The sequence below is a fragment of the Scyliorhinus torazame genome, chromosome 4 (assembly GCF_047496885.1).
Source record: "Scyliorhinus torazame isolate Kashiwa2021f chromosome 4, sScyTor2.1, whole genome shotgun sequence".
NCBI classification, from domain to species: Eukaryota; Metazoa; Chordata; class Chondrichthyes; order Carcharhiniformes; family Scyliorhinidae; genus Scyliorhinus; species Scyliorhinus torazame.
The window spans coordinates 113,830,497-113,849,976 of NC_092710.1; the positions used below are offsets into that span (position 1 = coordinate 113,830,497).

General features: G+C 43.5%; 1 protein-coding gene across 4 annotated transcripts in view; it reads right to left on the reverse strand.

Moving 5' to 3' along the window:
• Positions 1-433: 433 nt before the first annotated feature.
• b3galnt2 (beta-1,3-N-acetylgalactosaminyltransferase 2) overlaps positions 434-19,480 on the reverse strand; it is a 44,172-nt gene continuing 25,125 nt past the window's right edge. For 2 of the 4 annotated variants that reach the window (XM_072498501.1, XM_072498502.1), the window contains 9 exons: positions 17,922-18,115; positions 16,349-16,444; positions 12,517-12,627; positions 11,873-11,963; positions 9,394-9,577; positions 8,615-8,737; positions 5,631-5,790; positions 1,827-1,883; positions 434-960 (listed from right to left, as the gene is read on the reverse strand). In XM_072498501.1, coding sequence (XP_072354602.1) covers positions 829-960; positions 1,827-1,883; positions 5,631-5,790; positions 8,615-8,737; positions 9,394-9,577; positions 11,873-11,963; positions 12,517-12,627; positions 16,349-16,444; positions 17,922-18,115 — 1,148 coding nt within the window. In that variant the 3' untranslated portion in view covers positions 434-828. The remainder of the gene's footprint in view (positions 961-1,826; positions 1,884-5,630; positions 5,791-8,614; positions 8,738-9,393; positions 9,578-11,872; positions 11,964-12,516; positions 12,628-16,348; positions 16,445-17,921; positions 18,116-19,480) is intronic. The other 2 variants (XM_072498503.1, XM_072498504.1) reach the window with 2 other exon arrangements.

The following is a 19,480-nucleotide window of genomic DNA, read 5'->3' on the forward strand; positions in this document are numbered from 1 at the left end:
GTAAACTTCCCCAGTTAGCTACCCCAATCTCAGTTGCCCTTTAACCTGGCACTACCCTGAGTGAGCCTGGGAGTTATGTTTGAATCGCATATCCTCAGATCCTGTTTCCCCTTTTCAACACTTGCCCATATTGAGCTCCCATCTCCTGTAGTTTATCCAACTCCTGTCCCTTTGCAACTTTCTGCTCCCATCTACATTACCTATCGTGCCACCTAATGTCAGCAAACGTATATATACGATTCCCTCTTTATTTAAGTGATTGGTAAATGCGGTAGAAAGTTGAGATTCCTGGGGAACACCACTTGTTATGTTCTGCCAGTTGGAGTACATACAATCACATTTTCCACCCCTCCACATTTCTTTATTAATTTCCTCCCAATGTTTGTCCTTTCTTGATTCTTGACAAGGTATGGTGGGGCTGGGGAAGACAGAAAAGGATTCAGAGTACTTTTATTCTTATAAATACAAAAATAGGAAGATTTGCTAACATTTGTTTGATAATTAAAGTGACCTTTGCACACAGGAAAGTTGTGTGCTGCCAATGACACTGGTGGAGCAGTGCCAGCTGAAAACCAACCTGAATGGTGTAAGCTCAGTAACAGGTATAAGGCCATAGGAGCTGGAAGCTTATAGGTAGATCCTTTATGACCACAGTCATTTCATTCCAAACACTATCTGGTCTGTCAACACTAATTCATCAACCTTTGATAAACGATAGACCATAGTTGTACAGGAGAAGCAAAAGACCATGTACACACAAAACCTTGAGTACTGAGCCCAAAGATATTTGATATTTGTCCTGCCTTGCTGAGAATTCACTGGTGATCCTCACTTTTGGCAGTTACAGGGATTTCCACACTGTTCCTTATTCTTCCACAACTCGAGCAATTCCCCTGGAGAGTATTGGGGGGATGAGAGCGCACCGGGGAGACACTTCTTTTCACACAGCCAGCGAGGGTCCTTGTCAGCAAAGAAAATTGACATTTTAATACAAGCTACAATTGCATACAATACATTCAATGAGAAAGGTAAGTTACCGGGAACAGCAGAAGGTAAAGGTTCTTATGAGAAAGATATATTTGTGTAGGGTCCAACTTGGGCCATAAATAAGATTGTCACAATAAGGATATCAGGAGATGCCCTGACCCAGAGTGGTTATAATGTGAAACTCACTACCACTGGAGTAGTTGAGGCAAAGAGCACAGATACATTTAAGGAGAAGCCAGATGAGCAAACGAGGAAAAATAGAAAGTTGTACTGATAGGTTGAGATAGAGGGTTGGGAGGAGATTACATGGAGTAAATACACCGACATAGACTAGTTGGGCTGAATGGCCAGCTTCTGTGTTGTACTTCAATGCAATGAACAATTGATTGCTAAATATCTAAGCGATAATTACTGTGAAAATCAGTTTCAGATGCCTAAGTCATAGAATCACTAGAGTACAGAAGGAGGTCATTCGGCCCTTCGAGTCTGCACCGATCCTCTGAAAGAGCACCCTACCTAGGCCCACTCCATCGCACTATCCCCGTAACTCCACTTAACCTTTGGACACTAAGGGACAATTTATCATGGCCAATCCATCTAAACTGCACATCTCTGGACTGTGGAAGGAAATCAGAGCACCCGGAGGAAACCCACACAGACACGGGGAAAATATACAAACTCCACACCGTCATCCAAGGCTGGAATCGAATCCAGGTCCTGAGTGCTGTGAGGCAGCAGGGTTAACCTCTTTTGGAAATGTATTAAACTCCTTATACAATTAATCAAACTTAAAATCTCAAAGAAAACAACATTGGAAATGTTGAATGTAATTTGGTCACCTGATGCCGCTGAGGTCCAACGGCAGCCATCCAAATGCCCATGCTGACATCTTCACCCTGGAGTCACAATACAGACTAGCACATTATTCTCACAAACACACTTTTGACATGTAATTGGCTGTAATGTGAATTACCCATTATAAATTACTTTTCTTTAGCAATTCAGTCTCTAAATAGTTTGGAACAGTATCAATAAGATGCGAACATTGGAGATTATTATTCTAAAAATAATGCAACTTTTGAGATATTCCAAGAAGGAGGAGGGTAGAAGGTGTCTCAGACACGATTGCCTCCAACTCGCACCACATCTTCATTTAGAAATATATAGCCATTCCTCCATCACCGCTGGCTCAAAATCATGGAACACCCAACCTAACAGTACATTTCCATCACACAGATGCAGCAGTTCAACAAAGCGCAATACGTTTCAAGGGTAACTGGAATAGACATAAATGCTGGCCTTGCTAGAAATACCAACATCCTGAGATTGCCAGAACATAGCAACCAAATTGCTGCAAAAAAAATAGAATAAGGAACAATTTTCCTTTAGGATGTAGGTCTGCAATAGTAAGATAAGGGATGTTGCCCACTCTTATATACTATGCTGGGGACTTCTAAAGTTTGTCCTATACTATTAAAACAATCAGGCTTCATTCGCCCAGTTCAATTTCCTTTCCTCATTATGTTAGCACCATTGATTATTATACTTTCTGTGACAGTAAAATGTTGTTACCTGGTGAATTTCTAATGTCAATTTGAGTTCTAATGCTGCTGAATTTTGAAGTGTGGTTCAGTATTAAAATATATTTTATTCCAAACGTATATAAAAGGTTACAGAATATAAGCAATTCGGGGCACAAACGCCCCAACAAACTATACTGTTTGTACGCATTTTCCCCGTTTTCACCCCCTCCTCCCTCCGCCCCCGTGATGAACAGCTCTTCAAACATGACCACGACTATCCCCCACCTTGCCTCGAAGCCCTCCGTTAAACCGCTTAATTCATACAATCTTTTCCAACCAAAGAAAGTCATATAAGTCCCCAGCCAGGCCGCCACCCCCGATGGCGTTGCGGACTGCCACTCCAGCAGAATTCTTGGCCGGGCAATCAGAGAGGAGAAGGCCACACCATCGGCCGCCCTCCCCTCCATCAGTTCCGGCTTCTCCGATATCCCAAATATCACCACCAATGGGTTCGGCTCAACCTCCTTCCCCCACTTCTTTGTTAGCGCTGTGAACACTCCTGCCCAAAATCTCCCCATCATTTCACAGCCCAGAACATATGAACGTGATTTGCTGGTCCCTGCCCACACTTCTCACACTCGTTTGTCTCTCCCTGGAAGGACCCACTCATTCTTGCCCGCATCATATGTACCCTGTGTACCACTTTGAACTATATCAAGCACTTCCTTGCACATGAGGTTGTATTTACCCTTCGTAGTGCCTCACTCCATACTCCCCAGTTTATCTCCCCTCCCAGCTCCCCCTCTTTAATCTTCACCACCTGCTCACCTCCCTGCTCTCCCAGCCACCCGTATAAGTCTCCGATCTTGCCTTCCCCGTCCACATCTGGAAGCAGCAGTCGCTTGGCAACCTGGGGAATTCTTTCCAAACCTTCCGTGCAAAGTCCCTTACCGGCAGGTACATAAATTCACTTCCTATTGGGAGCTCTACCGTCTCCAGTTCCTCTATACTGGTAAATCCTTCTTCCAGGTACAGATCCCTCACCTTAACCAGCCCCACTTCTCTCCACTTCCTATACGTGCCATCTATCCCCCCGACTTAAAACCGTGGTTTTCACACAACGGCGTTAACATTGACATTCCCTCTATTCTAAAGTGCCTCATCAGGTGGTTCCAGACCTTTACGTTGGATTGTACCACAGGGCTCTCCGAATGTTTCCTTGGCGCCATTGGCAATGTCACCGTCACCACAGCCCTCAAGCTGGACCCCCTACAGGATTCTTCCTCCACCCTAACCCATTATACCCCTTCTTCTCACCACCACCTCACCTTCTCTACATTTGCCACCCAGTAATAATGTAGCAGGTTCGGCAACGCCAACCCTCCCTTCTGCCTCAGTAACAGGGTCCTCTTTAACCCTTGGCACCTTTCCTGCCCATACAAAGTCTGAAATAATCATATCCAGTTTTCGAAAGAAGGCCTTTGGTACAAAGATCGGGAGTGTCTGGAATATGAACAGGAACCTCGACAGAATGTTCATCTTCACCGCTTGGACCCTCCCTGCCAAAGTCAAGTACAGCATGTCCTGCCTCTTCCATCAGTTTTGTTAAATTCCATTTGTGTAGCATCGCCCATTCCCTCGCCTGAATCCACAGGTATCTAAACCTGTCTCTGGTCACCTTAAATGGCATCCCCCCTAGATTGGCTCGCCGACCAACTCGTTTTCCAGGAACACTTCGCTTTACCCTACATTTAACTTGTATCTCGAGAACACCCCAACAGGCCCATGATTCACTCCATGCTCTCCAGTCGGTCTGAAACATACAATAGTTGGTTTCCCACGTAGAATGACACCTGATGCTCCCTCCGTCCCTCGTAATCCTTCATCACTCTGTTGACCCCCTAAGAGACATTGCCAGAGGCTCTATAGCCAGCGCAAACACCAGCGGCGACAGCGGACACCCCTGCCTCTTTCCCCTGTACAGTTCAGAATTCCGTGAACCTATGTCATTGGTCCGCACACTCGCCATCAGTGCCACATATAACAGGTGCACCCACGACACAAACTTCGGCCCAAACCCGAACCTTCCCAGGACCTCAAACAGGTACTGCCACTCCACCCAGTTGAATGCCTTCTCCGCGTCCAGGGCACCATTACCTCCGGCACCTGGGCTCTCGACGGGGTCATGATTACATTTAACAGCCGCCTTATATTACTAGAAATCTGCCTAACCTTTACGAAGCCTGTTTGGGCCTCCGCAACCACCCTGGGATAAAACCTATCCTTTCTGCCACCAACTTAGCCAGCGCTTTCACGTCTGTATTTAACAGCGATATGGGCCTATATAACCCACATTCCAACGGGTCCTTCCCCTTTTTCGGCATTAACTTGATCGCTGCCCGCGTCATCGTCTTCGGCAGCTCCCCCTTCTCCGATGCCTCATTAAAAGCCCCCAAGAGATGTGGTGCCAGGTCCGTCAGGAACTCCTTATAGAATTCCGCCAATGACAAGTCAGTGGAAAAAAACACTGGGCAGTACACCTGCTGCTTTTTCTATACTTGTTCCCCTTCGTCCTTCTCTCCACATGAGGTTTCTGGGTTTCCAGTCACATGTTAGTAACAGCCTCCAGTAACAATACCACCTAGTGATTCGGAAAAATGGACTAGTCTCCAGTAATATCCCACCTTGCCATCCAGTCAGCGATCAGCCTCTGTTCATAACATACCAGGTGTTATTTTTTTTAAAAAAGAGCTATCCAATGAATCCCACTCCCTTTGGCACAGTGTGGGAAGGTAGAGTTGAGGCAAAAGATTACTACTTCACCCAGCTTGAGGGGCAATACGGCCTATTCCTTCTCCTATTCCTCACGTTGCATGCTTAGAGGACCAGGTGACTTGGGTTCACAAAGATTTCTAGCACTGATGTTTTCTTCATCTCTTGTCTGGGTTTGTTGTACACTAATAGAGATTGATTGCTATGATTAGTCAACTGCATTAGAGCCAGACCACTCAACTAATAGCTGAACTTCCTTAGAAATTGTTAAGACAAAAAATGTTACTAAGTGAGTATTTTACAACCACTATTTCCATAACACAGTTAAAATCAGAAGATGCCCAATACCTGATAGACTTTTAGCGTTTTAGCATTTTCTGCCAGCCACTGAATTAGGCTGCGAGAGACGACATAACCGGAACCACAGGCAAAATCGGGATAGACCAAACTTGGGTATTCCAGCTCCATCCACTTTCCACTGCTATCTACTGCCCAATTCTGCCTGAAACTGGGGACATCAATTGGGAAAATGAATGAGCGTGGGGCTTTTCTGAATAAACAAATAAACATCGGCATAAAATAGTGTGGATGCTGTAAATGTGAGATAGAAACAGAGAATGCTGGAAATACTCAGCAGGTCAAGCAGCATCTGTGGTGAGGAAAAACAAAGTTAACATTTCAAGTCAATGACCTGCTCTCGTAAATGGGATAATGCTTCTGATGAATAACTATTAAGCAAAACACAAGCTTAAATAACAGCACCTAGTCATTCTACTTAGGCACTTCACAAGCCTTTTACCCTCAACATATGGATTTAATAACTAGATCTTAATCATCCACTCCTTCTTGGACATGCTGTAATCATTTAAATCTCCCCTTGACCAATCTTCTATTGTCAGCTGCTTTTTCCTTGCACTCATCTCTTCTGCTTTTTGATTCCCTCTGCCTTTCACCCTATCACAGTCCTACACTATTGTTCTTTCCTCCTTCCCCTGATTTTCAAAATTTGTGTTCCGGGACCCACTTTTGCCAAATGGCCGAGTTTCGGGACCCACAGCTGGAGTACTCTGTGCAATTCTAGTTGCCACATTATAGGAAGGATGTGATTGCACTGGACAAGGTGCAGAGGCGTTTCAGCAGGATGTTGCTTGGGATGGAACATTTAAGTTATGAAGAGATTGGATAGGCTTAAGTTGTTTTTGCTTGAACAGAGAAGACTGAGTGGAGACTTGATCAAGCCGTACAAGATTATGAGGGGCATGGACAGGGTGAATAGGGAGCAGCTGTTCCCCTTAGTTGAAGGGTCAGTTACGAGGGGACACAAGTTCAAGGTCAGGGGGTTTAGGAGGGATTTGAGGAAAACTTTTTTTACTCAGAGGGTGGTGACGGCCTGGAATTCACCGCCTGGGAGGGTGGTAGAGGTGGGTTGCCTCATATCCATTAAAAAGTACCTGGATGTGCACTTGGCACATCATAACATTCAAGGATATGGGCCAAGTGCTGGCAAATGGGTTTAGGTAGTCAGGTCACGCCACGCCACGTTAACTTACCTTTAATGCGAAAGGGAGACTACTTGGTCCTCACAATCTCACTCCAATCAGGTTCACAGGAGGAGAGAGTAATGCGCATACCAGGTTGCTTTGTGCCATCTTCATCTTTGTGAGAACAGAAGGTCGTTGTGAAGGGCAATAGCAACAAAATGCTTGTTTCACTCAGCACTAGATACTCCTGGGAGATATTCCAGAATGCTGACAGCCTTATGGACTTTTGACATGTTTATAATGTGGTATCACAGGTCAGCTACAGCAGCATAATTTTTTCATTTGGAGTCAGCTGCAAGTTAATAACTTACTCGGGTCTCAATCTCAAAAAGAATTTTTCACCCACCACTTCTCTTTCAAAATCTGAAACTTCTCTCATTTGCCAGTACTTCCCTGCATATAACACACATGGGTTTTGTGTCAGTTGACAAGAAATCATCTTTATACTGCTTTGTTCCCGAGTTAAGTTTCTTCTTTGTCAGCTGTGAACCAGAGGCCCTAGAGCTCTGTACAGAGCTAACTCTAGCACTGTTCTGTCCTGCCCTGAACTTTTCTGAACAGCTCCCCCAACAGATTCAGTTATGAGATCCTGACTAATAGGTGCACTGTCTATTTGTGTCTCTGGCCGTCTCTTACTTGTAACAAAACTATACGTCTTCACAGTCCTCCTGCCTTGCTTGCTAGCAGCTAGAAAATGGAAGAAGCTCTCCTCTGTGACTTAGCATCAAAAGCATGTACATACCGGGTGCTTGACGTCAAATGTACGTGCCTCATTTATTTTAATTTAAAGGCAGCAGTGGCTGCCATTCTCACTAAAAATGCCAGTGGCGGCCATTGGGCGCTTCTTCCGCAATTGGGACCACCACGGGAACTCCGCAACCGATCGCTCCAAGACCATCCCAACACCCCACCCACAACCCACTCACGGGTCGTGATGTGCACTTTGAAAAACCCAGACTTAAAGATGCTAAACTTCTAGCATCGTCCAGTTCTGAAAAAGGGTAATTGAGCTGAAACATTAACCCTGTCTCTCTTTCCAGATGCCGTCCGACTTGCTCAGTGCTTCCAGGGTTTACGGTTTCTATTTCATAAATTAACTTACCAATTTCACTTCAAAGCACCACATACTTTGTATTAAATGACTAATATATTACATCCTTTTAGATTAGTTTTCCACTGATATTTTTCAAAGCCTCAGTAAACACACTCCAGGAGGTCCTCAGACATTTGGTATGGAGGTCTGTCAAGCTCTTTGGATTTGAACTTGAAACCATTTAAACTGAGGAGGAATAGCGGGGGAAATAAACCAGAAACAGACAAAGAAGATTGAGGTTAATGTGCAGCAAAAAAAGAATGAGTGGCCAGCATTGGGAGAAGGGTGCAGAAGAGGGAGATCAAATTAACTGGCTATAAAGCAAGGAAAAATCTGAATTAAAGGAATGTGACATTAGCTTAGGTCGAAAAAATATAACGATTGGTCCCAAAAGCTTCTGGTCAGAAAAGGTGGCTCAACAGGCACATTTTCCATGATGTAAATAAACAAACATAAAATGCAGCAACTTTAGCGTGCTTATAGACAGATCCTCAATAACAGCTAACAGCTATGCAGAGTCAAACCAAATCAGACAGCAAAATTATGCAGCACAGGAGAAGGCCACTCGGTCCATCGTTCCCTTGCTTGCTCTTTGAAAGAACTACTTGAGTCGACTCACACCCCATGTTTATTGCCACGTAGCCCTGCAAATGTATCCTTTTGAATGACTGCTTTTATAAATGAACACAGATACTGACTTTCCCCACCACACTTTGGGAGCTCCCAGCCTGTCTCCTGCTCTCTCTAGTACTGCCTCCACATCGACGTAACAATCATCGTCTGTTTTCAGCAGCAGTTTGAAGCTCGCCGACTCCACAGACCTGTTGTGAGGTAAAAGAATTGGAATTCATGAAATTATTTTTAAAAACCTTTCCAGTAGATGTGTATGGTCAAGAGAGATTCAGAAACTGGGTGCTATTTCCTCCAAACCTCAAATACTTAGTTACCCCACAAAAAAAAAAACATCTCTGTTACTCCAGAACACAATCCCCTCTGTAACTAAAAAGACTTGCATTTCTATAGTGCCTTTCATGAACTCAGGATGTCCTGAAGTCCTTCACAGTCAATGAAGTACATTTTGTTTTAAGTGTGGTCCCTGTTATAATGAATACCGTAGCCAATTGTGTACAGAAAGCTCCCTCAAACAGCCATTTGAGAATTGACCAGATATTCTGTTTGTAGGTGTTATTTGAGGAATAAATATTGGTTAAGATACCAGGAGAAATCTTCTACTCTTTTTTTCAAATGGTGCCAGGAGATATTTTATGTTCACCTGAGAGAGCAGACGAAACCTGGGTTTAACATCACATCCAAAGGTCAGTACCTCCAACAGTGCAGCAGTCCTTCAGTCCTGGCACTGGGAGTGTCAACCTGGGGTTTGTGCTCAGGTCTCTGGATTGGGTCATAAGAGGCAAGAGTGACACCCATTGAGTCACAACTAACACAGAGTGAACAAAAAATGATGAATATCCCTTACCACTGATAAAAGTGCAGCAACTTATGTGGCACATTTCTGTATGTGTCTACAACATCTACAAAAACAATATCCTGATAGGTTTGACTTTCTTTTTGCAAGGCAGCATCCTCTTCTCTGAGCTTATTTTTGTGGCTTTCGAACCGCTTGGTCCGTGTGGTGAGGCTTTCCAGGAGCGCAGGACCATCTGAAAAAGCGGAGTAGAGTGACAGGCTTAATCTGTGCTTGCAGCAATCCCTGGCTGTCAAGTTCGCTATTAAATTTCAGACAATTATAATGGGAGAGTAGGGGGAGTTTATTGTGTCAACACTATAAAGAGTGAACTTAAGAACTAGGAGCTGAAAAAGACCATATAGCCCACCGGGTCAGCGCCATAGTTCAATATGATCATGGCTGATGTTCCTCTTTACTTTCCCATCTGTTCATCATATTCCTTGATTCCCTGAAAGACAACATTTCTGTCTATCTAGCCTTAAATATATATTGAGTAAAAGAATTTCTCATCTCAGTCCTAAATGATTGGTGCCATCCCGAATTGTGACCCCACCCCCCATGTTCTAGATTATTCTAGATTCCCCAGTCAGGAGAAACAATCTCAGTATCGATCCTGTCAAATGTCTTCATAATCATGAATATTTCACTGAGATCACCTCTCATTTATCTATTGACCCAATTTATTCAGCCTCTCATCATAGGACAACCCTGTAAACCCAGGGACCAGTCGAGTGAACCTTTGTTGTATTGCCTCCAATGCAAGTATAACCTCCTTTAAATATGGAGATCGAAACTGCACACAGTATTCAAGCTGTAATCTCACCAATTGTAGCCAGACTTCTAAATTCCTATATTCCAATTCTCTTGCAGTAAAGATCAACATGCCAATTGTTTTCCTCATTGTTTGCTTTACCTGCATGTTAACATTTTGTGTCCCTTATATGAGTACACCCAGGTCTCTCTGAATATCAACATTTACTTTTTAAAAATAAATTTAAAGTACCCAATTCTTTTTATTTTTCCAATTAAGGGGCAATTTAGCGTGGCCAATCCACCTAACCTGCACATCTTTGGGTTGTGAGGTGAGACCCACGCAGACACGAGGAGAATGTGCAAACTCCACACGGCAGCGACCCAGAGCCGGGATCGAACCCAGGTCCTCAACGGTGTGAGGATGAATATCAACATTTACAAGTTTCACGCCTTTTAGTAGATAGTCAGCTTTTCTATTCCTGCAACCAAAGTGAAAAACTTTGCACTTTCCCACATTATATTCCACCTGCCACCTTGTTCCTCAATCACTTAACCTGAATATATCGCTTTGCAGCCTCTGAGTCTTCCTCAGTTTGCATTCCAACCTAGCTCTGTATCATCAAAAAAAAATAGATACTTTACTCTCTACCTCTTGGTCTCAGTCATTAATATAGATTATAAATAGCTGAGGCCCCAACATTGATCCTTGCAGCACTTCACTAATCACAGCCTGCCAACTTGAAAATGCCCCATTTATGTCTACTCAGCTTCCTGTCCATTTCCCATCCTCCATCCATGCTAATATAAAAAACTCCAACTCCATGAGATCTTATCTTGTGTATTAATGTTGTGTGGCACCTTATCCTTTTGGAAATCCAGTAGTCTACTGGATTTATCTACTTTGTCTTTATCTACTCTGTTAGTTACAAAAAACTTAAATAAATTAATCAAATAGGATTTCCATTTTGTAAAATCATACTGATATACCATATTTTTATTTATGGATTGTTAAGACTTCTTTACTAAAAGGGCAGCACGGTGGCCTAGTGGTTAGCACAGCTGCCTCATGGCGCTGAGGTCCCAGGTTCGAACCCGGCTCTGGGTCATTGTCCGTGTGGAGTTTGCACATTCTCCCCGTGTTTGCCTGGGTTTCGCCCTCACAACCCAAAAATGTGCAGAGTAGGTGGATTGGCCACACTAAAGTGCCCCTTAATTGGAAAAAATAATTGGGTAATCTAAATTTTTTTATTTTTTTAAAGACTTCTTTACTAATATAGTGCAGCAACATAATAAGCAGAAGGTATTATTAAAAATGTGTTCTCATGTGGCCATTTCTAGCAAGGCCAGAATTGATTGCCCATTCTTCATTGTCATCTGTCTGATTGGCTTCCTAGGCCTTCAGAGGGCATTAAGAGTCAATCAAATTGGTGTGGGACTGGAGTCACATATAGGCACAGGCCGGGTAAGAATAGCAGATTTCCTTCCCTAAAGGAACATTAGTTCAACCTTGAACCAGTTGGATTTTGAAAACAATTGACAGCTTTGTGGTAATTTTTACACTAAAGAGCTGGTCCCATTTGCAAAGCTCAAGTTATTGAATCTTTGAACCAATATTCCTCTGGCCAGTCATTTTCCTGCATTACTGTTTAGGCAGCATCATTTTAAACCTAAGAGACTATACAGTTTACACTAACATCCATTGCTAGGGTTGCAGTTTGGTCTTTCACTGACCTACCATGAATGGTATAGGTAAAGCCTCCAGCCACCGCAGCCACATTCTGTCCAAATCCATCCTGAATCATCTGCTTCTCTGTCTGCAGCTGAGCCTATGTACAACAAGCAGAGATTGGAATCAGGAGCAATCTAAACAGGTAAAAATTCAGGTCCAAACAAAGTGTGTCTATACACACGTACACACATATGTACACAGACACACACTTCATTATCCAGTTACATGCTTTAAACACAGTTAACATTCCTTTCACAATGGCAGTCCCATTCCTGCACATTTAATTGGGGAAAAAACACTCCCTCTAACAGTGCAGCGCTCCCTCAGTACTGGCCCTCCGACAGTGCAACACTCCTTCAGTACAGTCCTTCCTTCTGTGCAGGGCTCTCTCAATACTGTCCCACTGACAGTGCAGCGCTCCCTTAATATTGGTCCCCAATAATCCAGTGCTCCCTCAGTACTACCCATCTTACGATGCAGTGCTCTCACAGTAATGTCCCTTCAACAGTGCAGCACTCCCTCAGTACTGCCCTCAAACAGTAATAATTTCCCAATTTCTGTCCAATGGAGAAGGTGCAGTTCTTGTGCAATCAATCAAACTTTTTTGAAGGACTCCTAATTAACTTACTGTAACGTGAGGATCAACTTACTGCAGAGAATCTAAGAACGCCTCCTCCACTGTCAAGCAGGACATCTGTGAGGTTCATGGTAATGAGGTACTCAGGGTCCTGGCTCTCCCAAGAGATGGTGCCTTCAAAGCCCTGTCAAAGAGAACCGACAGTATATAGATTTTATGACCTGAAGCTTTACACACCATCTTTATTTTAATTTGTTGATGGGAAGTGAGGGTATCATTCACTTCCCATTCCTAGTTGCCCTTGAGAAGGTGGTGGTGAGCTGCCTTCTTGAAACATTGCAGTCCATCTGGTGTAGGTATATCTCGAATGCTTTTAGGAAGGGAGTTGACCCAGAGACAGTGAAGGAATGACGATATATTTCCAAGTCAGGATGGTGTGTAACTTGGAGGGGAAGTTATCTATACCACCCTGCTACAGATAAGTCAAAAAAGGATGAAATCGGATGGCCTACCCTGGCATCGGGGTGACCTAGGTATTGGAAACAACAATTGCGCACCCAAACATATCGACGCTGCAAAGTTCTTACTAAGGGGCTTGTGCCAAAATTTGGAGCGGTATCCCACAGACTAGTTAAGCAGCAGACAAACTCACTGAATCATACTTTCCAGCCAAAGACCCCAAATCCTTCATCACCACCCCTGACATGTCCTGTCCCACCGGCAGGACAGAGCCACCAGAGATGCTGCTACAGTGGTTTACAGTCAGGAGGGAGTTACCCTGAGAGTCCTCAACATTGACTTCAGCCCACATAAATCCTCATGGCATCAGGTCAAACATGGGCAAGGAAACCACTTGCTGATAAACATGTGCCGTCCCTCCTCAGCTGATGAATCAGTATTCCTCCATGTTGAACATCACTTGGAGGAAGCACTGAGGGTGGCAGTTGTACTCTGGGTGGGGAACTTCAATGTCTATCTCAAAGAGTTGCTAGGTAGCACCATTACTGATCGAGTTGGCGAAGTGCTGAAGGACATATCTGCTAGACTGGACCTGTGGCAGGCGAGAGAGCAAACAAGAGGGAAACCTATTAGAACGTGTCCTCATCAAACTACCTATCGCAGTTGCATGACAGTACTGGTCGGGGTGACCATTGCCCAGTCCCTGTGAAGGCAAAGGCCCAATCAAATGAAATTCAATCCAGAAAAGTGTGAGGTGATGCATTTTGGTAGGGAAAATAAAGCAAAGGAATACTCAATAAACATGAGGATGTATAGAAGGATAAAAGAAATGAGAATGAATGTTCACAGGTCCCCGAAGGTGTCAAGACAGGTGAACTAGGTGGTCAAGAAGGCATATGGAATGCTTTGCTTTATTACACAAGGTAAAGAATACAAATGCAGGGATGCAATGTTGGAACTGTATAAACGCTGGTTAGGCTGCAGCTGAGATTTTGTGTACAGTTCTGGTCACCACATTACAGGAAGGACAGGATTGCTCTGGAAAGAGTATAGAGGAGGTTTACAATGTTGTCAAGGCTTGAAAATTGCAACCATGAGGAAAGACTAGGATTGGTTTCCTTAGAACAGAGAAGGCTGAAGGGTGACTTGATTGAGTGTATAAAATTACGAGTGGCCTAGATAGAATAGACAGGAAGAACCTGTTTTCCCTAGCAGAGAGGCTACTCGGGCAGATTTACGGTGTTTGTAGAAGGATTAGAGGGGATATTCGGAAGAGCGTTTTCACCCAGAGGGTGGTGGGCATTTGGAATTTGGTGTCCAGATTGGTGGTACAGACACAACTGAATTAATGGCCTCTTTCTGAGCCATAACGTTTCTATTGTTCTATCAGCAGCAGCAGAATTGTATTCTGCCACAATCTGTAACCTCATAATCTATAACCTGATGATCCAGTATATTCCTCACTCTACCATTACCACCCTGGCTGAATGTAGGAGAGCATATTTGGAGCAACACAGGCATACTTAAAAAAAGAGGTGTCAATCTAGTGAAGCTAACTTCAAGTTTCCTTCCAAACCCCACACAATCCTGACTTGAAACGACATCGCTATTCCTTCATTGTCACCGGTTCAAACTACAGGAGGTCCCTCCCTACAGCACTGCGGGTGTACCTACACCACATAGTGTGGTTCAAGAGGCGGTTCACTATCTCCTTCTCAAGGGCAATTAGGGATGAGCAATAACTGCTGGAATGCTCTCATTCCAGTAAAATAAATATGGTTTGAAGGGACTGTAGGTGATGCTGTCAGTGTCGGTTTTTTGATGTGGTGGCTATGTATCAGTACAGCCATCCCACCCCCATAATCAGTGATGAATAGGCCTATGCAAGGGGAGGCAACAGAATACATTTGAAACTAAAGATGAGAGAATGTCACAAAACTATTTCTGATGCAAGTCAAAATTTAAATCTTATTTCCTAAATAGCTTATGATTGTTCACAAATATATATAAATAATAAAATATCGCAACCTAAATAGAATAAAAGAGTCTGCCTAGATTGTGGACTCCATTCTCTAGGAGTATGACTTGAATCTACAACCTTCTGACTCAGGGGTAAGAGGGCTATCCATTGACCCAGGACTGACACTGATGACACTGGCACTGATGAGATCAAGGACAGTGTTAACAATGCCAAGATATTACTGCTGCCTATAATGGAATGACAGGCTCAAGAGTGCACCCCTGCTAAACATTTTGTTCAAACTCTCTGTTAGTATATCCAGGTCAAGCAACTTAATGACAATTTGCATCAATATAGCACTCCTTCCATGAAAGAGCATCCAAGAAGTATGCAGGAAGTAAAATAATTTGAGGGAGGGGAGGATCAAAGGAATGTGCAGAAACTATGCATTATTAAAGGCAGGGAGAAATGTAACAAACTAATATATCTTTGAAAGTGAGTATCAGAGATATAATTATGAAGGCTTCAGCCAAATTAGATAGAAACATACAATTTCTAGTGTTGGAGAGGTCTAAACCAAGGGAACATAAGATTCAACATTAAATGTGCCAAATATAGGACAGAAAGCAGAAGATTTTGTTTTGCACAGAGGGTTGTGATGCTGTAATATCCAGTATCTGATTAAGTGATTGAAGCAGAGACCTTGTCAACATTTAAGAATTGATTAGATAGAATCATAGAATCCCTATGATAGGTTGAAGGAGAGATAAATACCACAATGAACACCAAAGAGAGGTTGACAGAGACAATGAAGGCAAACACACAGTAGCAAGGAATGTTATTTATGAATTGGCAATTCAGCCTTGGTACTGAGAGTAGAGTGAAGAGATTGAAACATGAGCTTCAGTAAAATGGAGCTGGGGGAGGAGGGGAGGTTATGACAGGTTGAGACATCCAGGAGGGAAGTTAAGCAATGGGAAGGTAATTAAAGAAAATGGATAAGGTTAAGCATTGGCTTTGTAACATAGCAAAATAAATCTTAATACACCTGGCCGCTTGATGTTATATTTCTAACTCAAGTGTGTTGGAATGGTCGATTAATGAGCCGCAAAATGATATTCCCAACAGAGCAGTCAGAATCATCTAAATATTAAGTGTGAGGATTGGCGGGCAGCCATCCACCAGGAAACAGGTGCTTTCCTTTGGAAAGAGGGTGAATCAATGGGAGTACTCAAGGTTGCCATCATCCACTTCTTGATGGGCAGTTCAAAGGACCTCTGCAGAGACCTGGGAAGCAGTCTCCTGTTTCCCAATTAGCCAGAGAACAGAGCATTTCATCACAAGGCCTGAATAGAGTGGGGCAAAAGAGAGAAGAAAAATATCGGCAAAGGAATTTTGTATGCAACATAGGTGGGATTTTCTAAAAGTTGCTCAGCATGGAAAGTCCATAAAAAGGACAACAATATCCTTAAACCTTCGCTCATACCTTAGGTAAAAGGAATCTTTCCACCGGTTTATACCACAGTTGGTTCACTTGTACTCCAGAGCTGAGCGGACTGAAGCGGGCGCTGACAATCACCTCCTGGTAAAACATTCACACAGTAATATGGCAATATCTACTACTCGGATGTTTAGACACAACAAGCTAGAGTTCCAATACATTGTTACATAGCACTGCCTAATTCATTCCATTTCCTACAATACTCACTGTGCAATGTGCCAGCTAACTATAGGATAAAATAGAAAAATACCCGTGGGTGTTGGAATCTTTTCGAATCTGGATGACTCTTCGTCAAAGAGCATTTCTCTTTATCATCCAGACTCGAAATGTTAGCTCTGTTATTGCCCCACAGATGCTGCCAGACCTGCTGAGAGTTTCCAGCATTTTCTGTTTTTGTGCCAGCTAACTAGCTGGTTACACAAGCACCACCACCTTCTCAAGGAGCACACAGGACTATAAATGCCAGTCTTGACAGCAATGCCCATGACATGAGAATGAATAAAAACAAACATACACTCAAATAATTTGAGAGCTGCTGTTGTGATTGTACCCAAGATTAAAATGGACACCACGGTTATGTCAAGAACCATGATACATATTAGAAATATAAACAGATGTCAGTGGGTCAGCTATTTAACCAAAAGCTTGTGAAAAATGAGCATTTAAATGATGAGAGAGGTAGGGAGAGACAGAAGTTTAGTGAGGGTATTCAGGACCTTGGAAATTAAAACACATCGCCAATGGTGGAATGATGGAAAATAGTGAATATCCAGGGGCCAAAATTCGAGGAACGAAAAGATCTAGGAGGTTGGAAGAAGTTACAGAGAGTGAAGGTTGTTAGGGCCTGGAGGAGGTTACAGATAGAGGGAGGATTGTTGGGACTGGAGGAAGTTACACGGAGAGAGAGGGAGGGTTGCAGAGTTGGAGGGATTTACTGGAGTGAGTGCAGGGGGGGTTACAGGAGAGGGTTAGAGGGCTGGAGGGATTTACAGGGAGGGAAGGTTAGAGGGCTGGAGGGGGTTACACAGAGAGGAAGGGTTGTAGGGTCTGGAGAAGGTTACTGGGAGGGAGGGCTGTAGGGGCTGAAGGAAGTTCAAGGGAATGTGAGCTTTGTGGGGCTGGGTTGGAGGTAGTGACAGGTTCAGTGAGGGTTGCCAGGCTGGAGGAGGTTACAGAGAGAGGGAGGTTTAGCGTTGGTTACATATTGAGTGAGGGTTGTAGGGCTGGAGGAGGTTACAGAGGAAGAGTTGAGTCCTCAAAAGAACAGCGATGAGACATTGCTGGACCAGGAGCCAATATATGATACTTAGCGCAAGTTGGGCTTTTGGATGTGCTCAAGTTCATGGAGGTTGCAAGATGGGAAGGTGGTTAAGAAGAACACATTGGAATAGGTGAGTCTGGAGGTACCAAAAATTGTGGATAAGGATTTCAGTAGTAAATGGGCTGAAATAGGGACTTCAATAATGAGTTTACAGAGTTGAAAATAGCCGGTCTTATGATGGAGAGGATAAGGGATTGGGAATTAAATAGGTTGTCATGATTGTCTGGTGGGACCTACCTCCAATGTGGTTTGGTAGAGTCGGACAGTCAAATTCTGATGAAAACCATTTCCTCTTGGATCATGCAATACCCCAAGTCTTGTAATAATGATGGGATGGAGAACTCGGAAGTCAATCTTTGATACCTTGCTGCCAAGCAATGTGGAAGTAGGAGTTCCAAACAAATTGACAGCTTCAATTTCTTGTCCTATAACTACAGAAAGTAAGAAAAGGAAATATTGATGTTTATATGGCATCTTTCACAGCCTTAGGACATCCCAAAGCACTTCACAACCAATGAAGTAGTCTTTGTTGTAATGTGAGAAACCCATCTCACCAACTCACACAGAGCAAGATCCCACCAGCAAATTGTAATGATCAGGTCATCTGGTTTCATGATGTTGTGGAAATATTTTCCAGTTGGCGGAGAATAGTGCCATGGGAGCTTTTATATGCACTTGAAAGGGCAGGCAGGGCCTTTGTTTAACATCTCACCTCTAGTGAGATGTTAAACTAGTGTGACACCTCCTCTCTAATGAGTGTCAGTTGAGATTTTGTGTTCATGTGTCTGTGGAATGAGACTTAAACCCACAACATTCTGGCTCATAGATAAGACCGGCTTGGGTCACTGCCTGTGCGGAGTCTGCACGTTCTCCTCGTGTCTGCGTGGGTTTCCTCCGGGGACTCCGGTTTCCTCCCAAAGTCCAAAGATGTGCAGGTTAGGTGGATTTGTCATGCTAAATTACCCTTAATGTCCAGAAAGGTTAGGTGGGGTCCTGGGTTACGGGGATAGGGTGGAGGTGTAGGCTTAAGTAGGGTGCTCTTTTCAAGGGCAGGTGCAGTCTCGATGGGCTGAATGGCCTCCTTCTGCACTGTAAATTCTATGATTCTATGATAAGTCATGGTTCACAAAACTGTTGATGTGGATACACTCATACAAACAACAGAATCAAATTTGCATGTGTATTTTTCTTTGTAGTGGAATATTGACTACACGGAGAACTTGATGCTCTACATTAAAGTATTGGCTTCATTATAAATAATATTTAGCTACATTGCTTCTTATAAATTCATAAGATCAGCCTAGTAGGCCATTCAATCTACTATACCAGCTCCCTGATATAGCTATTAAATTGGTCCCATTCACCACTTTCTTTCCGCATAGCCCTATAAATTAATCTTTTTAAGTATATCCAATTTCCTTTTGAAAGTTACTTTTTAAGGGGAGGCGCTGGCGCAGTGGTATAATAATAATAATAATAATCCGGGCAGCATGGTGGCGCAGTGAGTCAGCCCTGCTGCCTCATGGCGCCGAGGTCCCAGGTTCGATCCCGGCTCTGGGTCACTGTCTGTGTGGAGTTTGCACATTCTCCCCGTGTTTGCGTCGGTTTCGCCCCCACAACCCAAAAGATGTGCAGGGAAGATAGATTGGCGATGCTAAATTGCCCCCTAATTGGAAAAAATGAATTGGGTACTCTAAATTTAAATAATAATAATAACCTTTATTATTGTCACAAGTAGGCTTACATTAACACTGTAATGAAGTTACTGTGAAAAGCCCCTAATCGCCACACTTCGG